Source organism: Herpailurus yagouaroundi, unplaced genomic scaffold, assembly GCF_014898765.1.
Source record: "Herpailurus yagouaroundi ecotype Mexico unplaced genomic scaffold, PumYag 77, whole genome shotgun sequence".
Lineage (NCBI taxonomy): Eukaryota > Metazoa > Chordata > Mammalia > Carnivora > Felidae > Herpailurus > Herpailurus yagouaroundi.
Window position 1 is genome coordinate 71,801,327 of NW_024412388.1, and position 16,905 is coordinate 71,818,231.

The 16,905-nt window shown below is 41.2% G+C and overlaps 1 protein-coding gene across 1 annotated transcript in view; it reads right to left on the bottom strand.

Moving 5' to 3' along the window:
• CTBS (chitobiase) overlaps positions 1–16,501 on the bottom strand; it is a 43,925-nt gene extending 27,424 nt beyond the window's left edge. Inside the window, exon 1 of the mRNA XM_040470801.1 lies at positions 15,859–16,501. Coding sequence (XP_040326735.1) covers positions 15,859–16,026 — 168 coding nt within the window. The 5' untranslated portion in view covers positions 16,027–16,501. The remainder of the gene's footprint in view (positions 1–15,858) is intronic.
• Between the last annotated feature and the right edge of the window lie 404 nt (positions 16,502–16,905).

Here is a 16,905-nt window from a genome sequence, read left to right on the forward strand (position 1 = left end):
GAAAGAAAGAAAGAAAGAAAGAAAGAAAGAAAGAAAGAAAGAAAGAAAGAAAGAAAGAAGGAAAGAAAGAAAAAAGAAAAGAAAAAAGAAAAGAAAAGAATCTGTAAGGCTGCAAACTCAGAAACCATGAATCTGGACAAGAATCCAATGATCCAATGTCAGTTAATAGTTCAGATGAAATTGTGAATTCTGAACTTCCTACCTTTCAAAAATAAAGTGAAAAAGTAGCTTGTCCCAGGAGCATGATAAGGCTCTTTCCAAAAAGCTATAATCAAAAGAAGAGGGTTCCCCCTTCCACAAGGGTTTGGGAAATACAGATGAGGTATTGTCTTCCCACAAAAAAAGACAGAAGACACAACGGTGAGAAAAAGGTATACAGGCCTGGTCCAGACATCTTGGGAAAGCTGTCTTGTCAGATGCCATCCGCTTTAATTCCAGGAAATCTTAACTTTCACGTCATTAGATGTATGCAGGTCCGGTCATGGTTTGGTGCTTTCTTTAGATATGTCATGTGAATCTATTCCCTGGAGTTTTGTGGTATAAGGCTTGGTTTGCAGTTCCTGATAAGGAAGGGCCTTTCCAATGAGGTAGAAGACTCTCTATGGAGGTGGGTTTTTTTTGTTTTTTGTTTTTTTTCCCAACAAAATCTCCAGGTTGCAAGATGTGATGATGTTTCAGGTCACCTTCTCCTAAGGGTGCATGGTAAAAAGATTGCTCTACCTAAGTATGGTTATTTTTGAACCCAGAAGATGACCTAAAGACTGGAAGAACAGACTCCATAACCAAATGTAAAGAAGAGGCCACATCAAGGAGGTTAGGAAGCACTGATGTGGTCAGGAGCCAAACTGACCCACAGGACTGTCCATGAGAGGGAGGGATGCCGCAGGTCTGGGTATCAGGGTGGGGAGTAGACCCCACAACAGGCACAAAGGACCCACACTGGGAAGACAAATGCCCACAAACATTTGGCTTTGAAAACGGGAGGGTTGAATTTCCGGAGTTCTTACAATCAAAGAGGCTTAACACTTTGAACTTAAAAAATCAGCGGGCTTGGCTCTGAGAGCCAGAAGGCAATAGAAAACTGTCCCTTAAAGAGACAGCACAACAAAAAGCCCCACTGAGATCCAGCATAGAGCAGCAACTTGAAAAATTCCAGGGGTATACAGGAAGGAGATTTATTTAATAATCTCAAGAGTGTGTGCTGGAAGGGCAGAGATCTTTGGGAGACTTCAACAAAAGAGCTGGCCTGCACCATTTCCCTCCCCCTGCCTAGATACACAGACACTGGCAGAAAACAATGCAGCAGGAACACTCTCCACCTAGCTTGCTAAAAGCATGCCCCACCCCCACGTGTCTCTGTAGATCTGTCCCCTCCAAATTGGCTGGCCTCAAAAGTTTTCCTGTATGGCTGCAAAAGAATCTGTAAGGCTGCAAACTCAGAATCCATGCAGATCCTCTCCCACTCTGGACCAGCACAGGCCTTGCTGGCACAACACACCCCTGCCCCCACGTTCTCCTGTAGACCAGACCCCCCAGTACATACAGCCTTACTCAGAGCCCATCCAAAGTAGTGCCACAAACCTGGCAGTGTGCAAGCACCCCCCACAGAGGCCAGCACCACTCCAAAGTGACTCCTGCCCTGGGGAGAGAAGAACATAACTTCACAGACCAGCACAACCACGGCCCAGCAGTGGGCTAGGGACAGACATCTGGTTGCCCCACCCACCAAAGAAAACTTCTCAAGGGACAACACAGGGCAAGTACCCTGTAGTTCCATGCTACTGCATCCCTGACAAACACCTGGTCAAACTCAACTCAAGCCAAAGGCAGCCCCAGTCTGGCGCACTAACAACACAGGGACTAAGTCCTTCCCACAACAGGCAAAAAAGAGCCATTGCAGATGACTGGACTGAAGGCAAACATGGCTCAGCCACAATAGTAGGGTGCATGCAACACACATAGGAGAGAAGTGCCAGGTTCTGGTGAACAAAGGATGTTGCACTGCAGGGCACTACAGAACCTCTTATTCATAAGCCCACTACTTCCAAGAGCAAAAGACATAGCTGAATTTCCTAACACATAGAAACAGACACAAAGAGTTAGTCAAAATGAAGACAGAGAAGAATGTGTCCCAAATGAAAGAACAGGACAAAACCACAAGAGAGCTAATTGAAACAGAGATAAGTAACATGCCTGATAGAGAATTTAAAGTAACAGTCATAAAGATATTCATTGGACTTGGGAAACAAGTGGAGGGACCTTCATGAGACCCTCAACAAAGGGACAGAAAACGTAAAAAGGAACCAATCAGACATGAAGAACTCAGTAACAGAAATTAAAAAGCACACTGGAGGGAATAAATAGTAAACCAGAGGAAAGAGAAGACTGGATCAGCAACCTGGAGGACAGAGTAATGGAAAGCATTCAAGCTGACCAGGAGGCGAAAGAAAGAAAGAAAGAAAGAAAGAAAGAAAGAAAGAAAGAAAGAAAGAGAGAGAGAGAAAGAAAGAAAGAAAGAAAGAAAGAAAGAAAGAAAGAAAGAAAGATTAAGGAAAATCAACAATATCATCAAGCATAATAACATTCACATTATAGGGATCCCAGGAGGAACAGAAAATGTATTTGAAGAAATACTAGCTGAAAACTTCCTGAATCTGGGGAAAGAAACAGATATCCAAATGCAGGAGGCACAGAGGGTCCCCCCAAAAAACCAACCCAGGAAGGTCCACATCAAGACACCTAGTAATTAAAATGGCAAGAAGTAATGATCAGAGAATTTTTAAAACAGCAAGAGAAAACAGTTACATACACAAGAAATCCCATAAGGTTATCAGCTAATTTTTCAGCAGAAACTTTGAAGGCTGGCCAGAAGGGAGTGGCATGATACATTCAAAGTTATGAAAGAGACAAATCTGCAACCAAGAATATCCTATCAAACAGGCCTATTATTTAGAATAGAAGGAGAGTTTCCCAAACAAAGCTTAAAGCTAAAGGAATTCATCACCACTACATCCAGCACCACAGGAAATGTTAAAGGAACTCTGAGTGGAAAGGAAAGACCATAGGGAAGAGCAAGGAAAGCAGGAAGCCATGCACCCCAATGTTTATAGCAGAACTATCAACAATAGCCAAATTATGGAAAGAGCCCAAATGCCCATTGACTGACGAATGGATAAAGAAAATGTAGTATATAAATACAACGGAATATCACTCAGTGATCAAAAGAATGAAATCTTGCTTGCCATTTGCAACAACATGGATGGAACTAGAGTGTATTATGCTAAGCAAAATAAGTCAGTCATAAAAAGATAAATGTCATATGTTTTCACTCATGTGGAATTTAAGAAACAAAACAGATGAACACAGGGAAAGGGAAGGAAAAATAAGATAAAAATAGAAAGGGAGGCAAACCATAAGAGACTCTTAAATACAGAGAACAAACAGGGTTGCTGGAGGGGGATGGGCTAAATGGGTGATGGGCATTAAGGAGGACACTTGTTGGGATAAGCACTGGGTGTCATACTTAAGTGATGACTCACTAAATTCTACTCCTGAAACTATTATTACACTATTATTAACTAACTTAGATTTAAATAAAATTTAAAAATTAAAAAAAAATTAAAAGGCAGGAAGCACAAAAGCAGTGAAATCAAGTGTATCTATAAAAATCAGTCAAGGGATTCACAAACTAACAGGATGTAAAGTATGACACCATATACCTAAAACATGGAGGTGAGAGGAGTAAAAATTTAGTGCTTTCAGAATGGATTCAAACTTCAGTGACTATCCACTTAAAATAGACTGCTATATGCCTAAGAATGTTATAAATAAACCTAATGGTAACCAGATCAACCAAATAAAAAACCAGAAACATACAAAAAATAAAGAGAAAGGAATCCAAGTATATCATTAAAGAAAGCCAGAAAACTGGGGGAAGTCAGTAAAAGAAAAAAGGAACAGAGAAAAACTACATAGGAACAGGGTAAAACAAGTAACAAAATGGCATTAAGGACATACCTATCAATAATTACATTGAATGTAAATGGACTTAAGGCTCCAATCAAAAGATATAGGGTGACAGAGACACATTTTAGACCTAAAGACATGCAGATTGAAAGTGAAGGGATTGAAAAGCATTTATCATGAAAATGGAAGAGAAAAGAAAGCTGACGTAACAATACTTATATCAGACAAAAGACTTTAAAAAAAAGACTGTAACAAGAGACAAAGAAGACACTATATAATAATAAAAGGGACAATCCAACAAGAAGATATAACAAATATAAACATTTATGCACCCAACAAGAGAGCACCCAAATACATAAAGCAGTAAATAACATAAAGGAAGTAATCAATAGTAATGCAATAATAGGCGGGGACTTTAATACCCTACTTACATCAATGGATAGATTATCTAAACAGAATCAACAAGGAAACAGTGGCTTTGAGTGACACACTGGACCAGACAGATCTAATAGATATACTCAGAATTCCATTCTCAAACAGCAGAATACACATCCTTTTCAAGTGCACATGGAACATCGTCTAGGATAGATCACAGGTAAGACCACAAAACAAATCTCAATAAATTAAAAAAGATAGAAGTCATACCATGCATCTTTTCTGAATAGAATGCTATGAAACTAGAAATCAGCCACAAGAAAACATCTGGAAAGACCACAAATACATGGAAATTAAACAACATACTACCAAACAATTAAAGGGCCAACCAAGAAATTATAGAGAAAATTTAAAAATTCACAGAGACAAATGAAAATGAAAATACAACCATCCAAAATCTTTGGGATATAGCAAAAGCTATTCTCAGAAAGAGGGGGCCTGGGTGGCTCAGTCAGTTAAGCATCTAACTTTGACTCAGGTCACGGTCTCATGGTTCATGAGTTCCAGCCCTGCATCCGGCTCTGTGCTGACAGCTCAGAGCCTGAAGCCTGCTTCAGATTCTGTGTCTCCCTCTCTCTCTGCCCCTCCTCTGCTCATACTCTGTCTCTCTCTCTCTCTCATTCTCTCTAAAATAAATAAACATTTTAAAAAATGGGGGGAGGGTGTCTGGGTGGCTCAGTTGGTTAAGCATCCTACTTCGGCTCAGGTCATGATCTCACAGTTCCTGGTTCAAGCTCCATATCAGGCTCTGTACTAACAGCTCAGAGTCTAGAGCCTGCTGCAGATCCTGTGTTTCCCTTTCTCTCTGCTCTTCCCCTGCTTGCACTCTCTCTCTCAAAAATACATAAACATTAAAAAAAATTTTTTTAATTTTTTTTAAAAAGAAGAAAAATCTCAAACAACCTAACTTTACACCTAAAGGAGCTAGGAAAAGAAGAACAAAAAAAAAAAAAACCCAAAACCAGTAGAAGGAAGAAAATAATAAAGATTAGAAATAAGTGAAATGGAAACTAAAAAACAATAGAACAGATCAATGAAATTAAGAGCCAGTTCTTTGAAAAGATCAACAAAATTAACAAACTTTAACCAGAACTATCAAAAGAAGGAAGGAAGGAAGGAAGGAAGGAAGGAAGGAAGGAAGGAAGGAAGGAAGGAAGGAAAAGAAAGAAAGAAAGAAAGAAAGAAAGAAAGAAAGAAAGAAAGGGAAAGAAAGAGAGGACACTAAGTCAGAAATGAAAGAGGAGAAATAACAACCAATATCACAGAAATACGAAGGATTATGAGAATATTATGAAAACTTATATGCCAACAAATTGGAAAACCTAGAAGAAATGATTAAATTCCTAGAAACCTATACCTTCCTGAAATGGAATCAAGAAGATAATAGAAAATTTGAACAGTCTAATCACTAACAATGAACATGAATCAGTAATCAAAAAATGCCCAACAAACAAAAATCCAGGACCAGATGGCTTCACAGGTAAATTCTACCAAACATTTAAAAAACAGTTAATATCTAGTCTTTTCTAACTACTCCAAATAATAGAAGAGGAAGGAAAGCTTTCAAATTCATTCAATAAGGCCAACATTACCTGGATACCAAAACCAGACAGACACTACCAAAAGAGAGGGAGAGAGAGAGAGAGAGAGAGAGAATGAACTACAGGCCAATATGTCTGATGAACAGACACAAAAAATCCTCAACAAAATATTAGCAAACTGAATCTAACAATACATTAAAAAAATTCATTCCTCACGATCAAGTGGGATTTATTCCTGGAATGGAAGTATGGTTCAGTATTCACAAATCAATCATTGTGATACATCACATCAGCAAGAGAAAGGATAAAAACATATGATCATTTCAGTAGATGCAGAAAATGCATTTGACAAAGTACAGCATCCATTCAACTGTCAACAAAGTAGATTTAGAAGGAAAGTACCTCAACATAATAAAGGCTATATAAGAAAAATTCACAACTAACATCATATTCAATGGTGAAAAACTGAGAGCTTTTCCCCTAAGATCAGGAACAAGACCAGGGTGTCTATTCTTACCACTTTTAGTCAACATAGTACTGGAAGTCCTAGCCACAGCCATCAGACAAGGAAGAGAAATATAAGGCACCCAAATTGGTAATAAAGAAGTAAAACTGTCACTACTTGTAGATAACATGATACTAAATATAAGAAAACCCTAAAAACTTCACCAAAAAACCTGCTATAACTGATAAATGAATTCAGTAAGATCATAGGCTATAAAATCAACATAGAGAAACTACATTTCTCTAACACTGTAACATTAGTGTTACATGTAAATGTAACATTAGTGTTACATTTCTAACACTAATAATAAAGTAGCAAAAAGAGAAATTAAGAAAACAATCCCATTTACAAGTGTACCAAAAATAATAAAATACTTAGGAACAAACATCCAAGGAGGTGAAAGACCTGTACTCTGAAAACTATAAAACACTGATGAGAGAAACTGAAGACAACAAAAATTGAAAGATATTCCATGATCGTGGATTGGAAGGGCCAATATTGTTAAAATGTCCATACTACCCAAAGCAATGTACAGATTTAATGCAATCCCTATCAAAATACCAACAGTATTTTTTCATAAAACTAAGAGAATAATAAAATTTCTCTGGAACCACAAAAGACCTCAAATAGCCAAAGCAATCTTGAAAAAGAAGAACGAAACTGGAGGTATCACAATCCCAGATTTCAAGATATACTGCAAAGCCGTAGTAATCAAAACAGAACAGTATGGTATGCACAAAAAATAGACACATAGATCCATGAAAGAGAATATATAGCCCAGAAATAAACACACAATTATACGGACAAATAATCTTTGACAAAGGAGGCAAGAATATGCAATGGGAAAAAGAGAGTCTCATCAACAAATGGTGTTGAGAAAACTAGATAGCTACATGCAAAAGAATGAAATTGGACTGACTAGTTTCTCAAATCATACAGAAAAATAAACTCAAAAGGTATTAAAGACCTACAAGTGAGACCTGAAACCATAAAAATCCTAGAGGAGAATACAGGCAGTAATTTCTCTGACACTGGCCATAGCATCATTTTTCTAGATGTCTCCTGAGCCAAGAAAAAAAAGCAAAAATAAACTATTGGGACTACATCAAAATAAAAAGCTTCTGCACAAGGAAGGAAACAATCAACAAAACTAAAAGGCAGCCTACAGAATGGGAAAAGATATTTGCAGGTGACATATCTGATAAAGAGTTAGTATCCAAAATACATAAAGAACTTACACAACTCAACGTAAATCCCAAATGATCCAATTAAAAAATGGGCAGAAGACATGAACAGACATTTCTTCAAAGACAACATTGGGATGGCCAACAAACACATGAAAAGATGCTCAACATCGCTAATCATCAGGGAAATACAAAGCAAAACCATAAAGAGATATCACCTCACATTTGTCAGAATAGCTAAGAAACAACAAGTGTTGGTGAGGTGGTGGAGGAAAAGGAAGCTTCATGCACTCTTAGTGGAAATGCAGCCACTGTTAAAAAACAGTATGGAGGTTCCTCAAAAAAATTAAAAATAGAGCTACTATAAGATCCAATAACTTCACTACTGGGTATTTACCCAAATAATATGAAAACATCAATTTGCAAAGATATGTGCATGCTTAACATTTATTACAGCATTATCTACAATAGCCAAATTATGGAAGAAGCCCAAGTGTCCATCAATAGATAAAGAGGACGTGGTGTGGCGGGCACCTGGGTGGCTCAGTCAGTTGAGCATCTGACTCAGTTTCAGCTCAGGTCATGATCTCAGAGTTTGTGGGACTGAGCCCAGTGTCGGGCCCTGCACTGACAGCATGGACCCTGCTTGGGATTCCCTCTGTTCTTCTCTCTCTGCCCCTCCCCTGTTCATGCTCGTGTGTGCTCTTTCTCTCTCAAAATAAATAAACTTAAAAAAAAAAATGTGTGTACACATACACACACACACACACACACACCACACGCAGTGGAATATTACTCAGCCATCAGAAAGAATGATATATTGCCATTTGTGACAACATGGAAGGATCTAAAGGGTATAATGCTGCCTTTCAGCCAGAACAACCATCTTCCAGTAATTCACCAAAATGACCAACACAAAGGGAAAAAGGAGAGGTACATGCTAGATGTTCTTTAGACCTTTTGGAAAACATGGAGTTGTTCCCTCAGCCACATACATAGGAATCTACAAGAAAGGTGATATTGTGGACATCAAGGGAATGGGCACTGTTCAAAAAAGAACACCCCACAAACGTTACCATGGCAAAACTGGAAGAGTCTACAGTGTTAGCCAGCACGTTATTGGCGTTTTTGTAAACGAGGGCAAGATTCTTACCAAGAGAATTAATGCATGTAGTGAGCATATTAAGCACTCAAAGAGCTGAGATAGCTTCCTACAGTGTGTGAAGGAAAATGATCAGAAAAAGAAGGAAGCCAAAGAGAAAGGTACTTGGGTTCAACTGATGAAAGGCACCAGCCTGCCCCACCCAGAGAAGCATACTTTGTGAGAACCAATGGAAAGGAGCTTGAGCTCCATTGAGCTCCAAAGGAGCCCATTCCCTATGAATTTAAAAAAGGGTATGATGCTCAGTGAAATAAATCAGAGAAAGACAAATACCATATGATTTTACGCATATGTGGAATTTAAGAAACAAAGGAAAAAAAGAGAAAACAGAAAAACCCTGTTAAATATAGAGAACAAACTGATGGTTACCTGAGGGGAGGGGGATTGGAGGACGGGTAAAATAGGTGAAGGGGATTAAGAGTACATTTATGATGAGCACTGAGTAATGTATAGGACCGTTGACTCGCTGTATTATACAACTGAAATTAATAAACACTATATGCTAATCATACTGGAATTAATTTTTTTTAAAAAACTGAGAGGCCTGAGAAAATTAAAACTTAAAAGCTTAAGTTATGGGAAACTGAAACCTAACCAAGCTTAACCAGCTTGTTCCGCTTCTGTACAATTGCTTGGCGCGCCCATGTATTCCTGATCAATCATTATTGCCTGGCATATCCGTATATTCTTGATCAACCATTGTTACTTGGCACATCCGTGTACTACCGATCAATCATTGTTGCTTGGCACATCCGTGTATTCCTGAGCAATCATTGTGATACCCGTACCCCCGGTTGTGGTCTGACCTAAAGGCAGGAACCAATCGAATACTGTTAAGTGTCCAACTTTAAACACCAACCAATTGCAGCTCTGTAACTGTGGAAAATTCCTGATTTCCCCATGACTTGTTTGTACCTGTCTATAAAAGGGGTGTAAAAACCTCTCTCAGGGCCTCTTGGCGTCACCGGCAACGGGGGCGCAGAGGTCCAGGTTTGAACCTGCAATAAATGACCCTTGCTGCTTAGCTTTGACTCTGGACTCTGGTGGTTTGTTTTGGGGGTCTCTTAGACTCTGGGCGTTTCAAAACAACAAAGTATGGTTATCTTTAACAGAAGCAATTAGGCTTTTACAATCCTGAAGTGGATTTCCTTTTAACTGTGGGTCACAGGAGGCAGGGGCTAAGTGCACTGGGTATTCTGTGCTATTACTAAGGGTGAGACCCTCAGAGTTCCAGTGTGGGTGGATCCGAGATTTATAGAGGGACCAACAGCAGTGCTTTAGGCCAAGGTATTTGGAGGATCTCTATAAATTTTGAGAGGTGGGTCTAAATAGCGCTGTTTGAAGATGGTATGCACAATGGAAGTGTTGTAAAACCAGCCAAACCACACAGAATTATAAACACATCTGTAAAATAGTAAAGCAGTAAAACAGGTTCCCTGATCACTATGAAGTTTGAGAGGGGTTCCCCAGGTATAATCTTTTCAAACAGAAGCATTAGCCTGTCTATAAGAGAAAGCTTCGGTCCAGTGAGAAAACATACAAACCATTACTAAAACACATTTAGCCATGAGAGGGGAGGTTGTATAAAATCCATTTGTAGGAATAGGTTTCTCTGGATAGTAGGCACTTTGGACAGCCTCATTAACTTTTCTTTACCAAAATTGGTTCATAAATGCCATCCTCTGTCAGCATGGTTCAATGCATGTACAGCAGGAAATATAGGAAATTTTAGAATTTCTGGTAAGGCCAGATTGTTATTTGGTTCAAACCAGGGTTCTATTTTTATGCAGCCAACAATTATTATTATGGAGCCAATATTGTTTTTCCCTTTCTAGGGCCAGCTATTAGGCATCTCTTACCAATTTTTCCAAAATTATCATTTAGGAGAACAGCCCGTTGAGCTGTGGCAGAGGTTTGGCTATTGATTTCCTTGAGAGTCGCAATTTTCGCAGAAATATCAGTGAGGTGGATTACTTTGGCCTACAGGAAGTGAGTCTGGAATGCCCAGGAACCTTAAGAGTCAGGTGGGTCGACAAAAATATGGCATCTAATACATTTTGGACACAGGAACTATTTTAAATTCTATTTCCATTGGAAGTAAGGACATCCCATTGTTTCCATAATATTCCAAAGTCATACCAACTAACAGTATAAATGCTTGTGGTTTTACCCTTGGCTACAGTATAAATTCAAGTAAAGCCATAGGGGTCAGCATGTTGGGCTGAAGTATACAAAATATAAAGGTGCTGTTTCAAGGACTTCAAAAGGAGTTGCACTAGGATATTCAGTATCATACTCATCATGTTTATCTTTAGGTAAGAACCATCAGTCAGTAAACCATGAAAAACCTGCACTCACAGCAGTTTCATATAAATTGCCACAGGGATTCAAAGGTAATCTGTCAGCACCAAGCAGTCATGAGGGGTTTCGCCTAGATTCAAATGTAGTCCTTATTCTCAGATCAGGGGCCTCAATGATCAAACCTGAGTTTGAGCAAACTGCAGTTTTTCTTTGTAAACTTTAAGTCCTTTGAAGTCCAAAAGTTTGAGGGGCCTCTGGGTGGCTCAGTCGGTTAAGCCACCAACTTCAGCTCAGCTCATGATCTCACGGTCTGTGACTTTGAGCCCCACATCTGGTTCTGTGCTGACCGCTCAGAGCCTGGAGCCTGCTTTGGATTCTGTGTCTCCCTCTCTCTCTGCCCCTCCCCCACTCATTCTCTGTTTCTCTCGCTCTCAAAAATAAACAAACATTAAAAATTTTTAAAAAAAATTTAAAAAGGGGCGCCTGCGTAGGTCAGTCGGTTGAGCATCCGACTTTGCCTCAGGTCATGATCTCACAGCTCGTGGGTTCGAGTCCTGCGTCGTGCTCTGTGCTGACAGCTTGGAGCCTGAAGCCTGCTTTGAATTCTGTGTCTCCCTCTCTCTCTGTCCCTAACCCACTTGCATTGTGACTTTGTCTCTCTCAAAAATAAATAATAAACATTAAAAATTAGAAAAGTTTGGGGGCGCCTGGATGGCGCAGTCGGTTAAGCGTCTGACTTCAGCCAGGTCACGATCTCGCGGTCCGGGAGTTCGAGCCCCGCGTCGGGCTCTGGGCTGATGGCTCAGAGCCTGGAGCCTGTTTCTGATTCTGTGTCTCCCTCTCTCTCTGCCCCTCCCCCGTTCATGCTCTGTCTCTCTGTGTCCCAAAAATAAATAAACATTGAAAAAAAAATGGAAAAAAAAATTTAAAAAGTTTGAACAGGTATATTCTTCCTGTGAAGAAGTTTGAAAAGAGGAGCAGAAAAGCAAATTGTCTACATATTCTAACAGGATAGAGCCTGCATAAAACTTTATCACATCCAAATCAGCTTTTAAGTTTCATGAAAAGTAAAAAGGACTGTTCAAGAAACGCTGGGGCATCACTGTTCAGGTATATTTCCCTTCTTTCCAAGTAAAAGCCAAAAGATATTGGCTCTCCTCACCAGCTGGAGTACTAAAAACATGCCGCATGGATCAATTACTCACTTAAGAATTTGCTATCAGTGGGAATTGATGTTAGTGGCATGTGGGTGTTAGAAGCCACAGGGTGCCAAGGAATAACAAGGTTATTTATTGCTGGCAGGTCCTAGACAAACCTCCATCCTCAGACGTTGGGTTTTCTCATAGGTAAATAGGGGTATTACAGGCCAAGAGCAGGATAAGGAAGCCCCAAGCCTTGTAATATCCTATATGGGCTTGATGTCTCCTTGAGAGGCTTATTTATAGGGTGTTAATTATACGAGAGGGTTTAAGAGATCTATTTGAATCTTGATGGGACGTTCACTGTGCATCTTGCCGATGTCAATTGAGGCTTTTGCCCATAAAAAGGAGGGTAGCTCAGCCAATAGAAGCTAATTTAATTTCCCTGATTGGCTTTTATTACTATTGTCAAATTCAAGAATTATTTCCCCCTTTTGGGAAATATTTTGGCATGATACTTATCTAAGAAATCTCAGCCCAATAAATGCATAGGGGTGGAATAACTAAGGAGAAAAAGGGTATGTCTCCAAGGGCCTAGACAAAAGGGAAAATGTTCAGAAATAGGATCCTGTTGAGGTTTTTTAGAGATACCCACTATTTTAACTGTTTGCTCTAAGGCACTGCTTTGTAGCAATAGGGTTAAACCCTGAGAGTGTAGCTCTGGGGTCAAGAACAGAGAGATTTTCATTCCCAGTCTGGGCAGTGGTTTCTCTGAAGCCAATTAAGAGGGAGGATTGAGAAGAGCCCCTATAATTCCTTGGAGCTCTGTCACTGGGAATTAAGAGGACATTGGAAAGACCAACTAGAAGGCTGAAGGTACCTGCAACACTTAAATTCATAAAAATCTTTTTTCCCCAATGTCCTGGCTCTCTGCAGTAACAACAGAAACTAAGGGTTGTTTTTTGTGTTTTTTTTGTTTTGTTTTTTCATCTTGTTTAGGGGGCTTCATTTGCTGGAGTTGAAAATCGAGAATTTTAGCAGTCTTTTAGGTGATTCGTCTAAGATGTGAGCGAGCAGATTTGCCAAATTAACTAAATCTGTAATGGTGAGTTTCCTGTTTCATCCTGATCCTTTTAACTAAAAGAGAAAGATCCCAGGTAAGCCCACTAACAAACAGAACTAAATGCTACCCAGGTAGACTCAACATCTAAAGGAAGAGGAAAAAATTCTTAAAATACAATTTGGAGTTGATTGTAAATAGTCATGAACAGGTTCATCAGGCTTCTGTGTGGAAGCCTGAATCTTGTTTCAATTAGCAGGTGTAACAAAAGCTACCCTAATTGCTCGGTAGAGATTTCCAGTGAGTGTTCTACCCTGTTGCCAAAAGTTAGGGGTTTCTCTAAATCACCTTCAGGATGTTACCTCGGGGCTAGTTTCATCCAATCTTTGGCCTGGTCCTCACCACCAAGCAGGTGAACTAATTAATATAAATCTGAGAAATGAAGTTAAGTCTGAAAAACGATGCTAAATTCTTCAGCAAATGTATGGGGGTCGTCACTCACTTTAGGAAACTTCATGACTCACACACAATTCGGTCTTAGTCCAGGAAAAATAAGAAACTTGGGTTTTATTTAGATCCTCAAAAGACTTAACTTTAAAGAGGAAGGTTTTAACAGGCTCAGGAGAGGAAGGAGGGGAGAGAGATTCCTGTCTGCAAAGAGGGAGGGGAAAGGGGCCGCAGAAGCCATTTTGATTCCTTTCAATTGTTGGTTTGCCTCAGTTAGATTAGAAATAGTATCTTGCAAAGAGGCAAACTTAGAATCCTGAAAACATCTGGGAGCCTCAGGGTACAATTTAATATAAGCATTCCATTCAGTTTTTTGCTTTGTTTTAGAGCCTCAGCTTTCTAATTTACTTTTGAGTAAAACAAGTTTGGGGAGATAGGAATTCCCCATAACAGCCATTGATGTTCTAAATTTTGGTTAAGTCAGTCCATTTAGTTATAAATGCGTGCAGGGAGGGACCATTGTTTTAAAACAAAACCAGCCAGAGTCTGGGGGGGGGGCACCCTCAAAGCATTCTGATGACTGGAATCCCATTTCATGGAGGTTTTTCTCTAGAGCAAAGAGAAAAATTTCTAAACAGCAGTTTTAATAGATACAGCCTGGTTCCAAAAGGAATCAAACCAAAGGCCAGCACAGTTCCAGTAGAAACAGTCCGGTTCCAAACAGGAGTCCCAGCAAAGGCCAAATGAGTATTCTCATACAAAGAAAAAAAAAAAAAAAAAAAAAAAGACAAACAAACAAACAAAACCCAAGGCCTTAAAACAAATCCCAAATAATGCCTGGAAAATTCAAACACAAAGCACGGAGCTCGAAATCCAGGATAAAACTTACCCTCAAACCCCAGGGTGGGCGAGAAAGCAGTGAACCCAGGCTCTCTGGGCACCAGCACCCATTTGCTCACCACCTTCAGAGCTGTTGGGGGTCTTCTCTAGATCCCACTTCTGCTCACTAAGTAATATTAACCTTGAAAATAAAACTGCCAGCTATTTTACCAGCAAAAAAAAAAAAAAAAAAAAAAAGTGTTTTTTCGGGAATAGCAGAGAATTGCAAACCAGGACAAACAGGCTACAGCAAAACCATAGGCAGATCCACAGAACAAAGGAGAAACAAAGTACTCTTTTATGGAGGAAAAGGAGAAGTTAGGAAGGCTGTTAAAAACAGTCAATCGGAGTAAACTAGGAGTCTGAAGTATAGTGGCCTTTCATTGGCTAAGTTGTAACGACGTCTCATTGGCTGGGCTGTTGCCAGGGAGGAAGAAAGCCTTTCTTCCCCCTGCTAGGGTAGTAGAGTGGTATCCACCGGCAAGGTGCCCCAGCTCTCCTCGTTGACAAGGAGTGGTCGAGTGTGAGAGCTCCCCCTGCTTGGCCTCCTGACTCCATTCCAAAGGAGGTTTCTTTCTGATTTTCACACGACTAAGTCCTTCCTCGTTCAACAGGAGTTGAACCAGGAGTCATCAAACTCTAGGTGTCACGTGGTTTTTCATCCTGCCTGCCAAAGGGTGTTTGATTATGGTTCCCAAAAGCCTTAGACATTGTTAGGTGGGCGAAAGGAAAAATTAAAGACCGATTTTTACCGCCCTTCTTGGGTTGTCTTGAGGTACCTAACAGAAAGGGCTGGTAGATAGGGAAAAGCAAAGGTAAGCACAACATCCTGCCTTCCAATGTGCTGTTGTAGGGCTGAGATTCTTTCAAACTAAATATTCATTTTCTTGCAAAACGATGGAACGTGCTGCTTGGGAAATACCTCATCATCCTACTTCCTTGCTAGTGTGCCCAGAGTGCCACCCGAGGGGCACAGCAGGGCAATGAAACAAATTTGCATTTGAGGTCAGACCTGGGTTTGAATGCCTGCCTGCCTGCCTCTTTCGGGCAGGCACTAACTGTGAGACCTGGGAGGTTACTCAACCTCTCTGAGTTTCCTCATCATCGGCTGAAGGCAGGCCCTCAGGGAGTGGTCAAGGTGGGTGACTACACCCACACCACCTTTTCTTAGGGCTCAGTTTTGCTTTTCTTACAGGGCCACGAGGACCAGACCTGGAGGGGCAGGGGAGAGGCACTGACCTCGAAGTCAGGGTGGTGGCGGAGGGGTTGGCACAACGCTGGATCCTGGCAAGGGCAGCGGGCCCCTGCCCAGAGTGGCAGCACCAGCAGCGGCAGCAGAGCGAGCCCAGGAATGCCACGTGGCCGGCGGGCGAGGAGGCACAGGCGAGAGAGCAGCAGCAGGGCCATGACGGCAGTCACTGCCCGGCAGGAGTACCTTCCTCCAACTGGTGGCTCAGGTCCAGCCTCTCAGCAAGGCGGACCCTGCCTAAGGGCAGAGGTGATGGCGTGGGAGGGGCTGAGCAGTCTGGGCCACTGGGGACATGAAGGTCGGGTGAAGGAGAAAGGCCGGGTGAACATCTCCCCTGGCAAGCCAGTGCCTCATGCCCCCAGCAGACCTGCTGACTCAATCAAGTAAATATCATCACTCCCTCAAACTCACAGACACCCCCTCAGCACTCTACACCTGTCTTTGTGTCGTGGCCTTTGTACTCCTCGTGCAGTATAAACGTGGAAGCAGTCCCCCAAATGAGAAGCAGGGGGCTTTGAAAGAGATGACTGAGCAACATGGTTGGAATGGTGCGGGTTACGGAGCTCTCCTGGGGTGCTCTGAAACTGGCCCCCATGCACAGAGGGCGGGGAGAGACCAAAGACAGAGGCAGCCACTCCAACCAGGTTGGTAGGTGGCAGTTTTTTTTTTTTTTAATTTTTTTTTTTTAACATTTATTTATTTTTGAGACAGAGAGAGACAGAGCATGAACGGGGGAGGGTCAGAGAGAGGGAGACACAGAATCCGAAACAGGCTCCAGGCTCTGAGCAGTCAGCACAGAGCCCGACGCGGGGCTCGAACTCACGGACTGCGAGATCATGACCTGAGCCGAAGTCGGCCGCTTAACCGACTGAGCCACCCAGGCGCCCCGGTAGGTGGCAGTTTTAACAAAACAGCAAAGGGAACTTACATACGAGGCTCGTCTTGCACAGCAGCAAGACGAATGGATCCCTGTGGCTGCCCTCCACGTCTTAAAAAGCTTATTAAGAGGCCCTAACTGGGCTCAGGCACATAATACC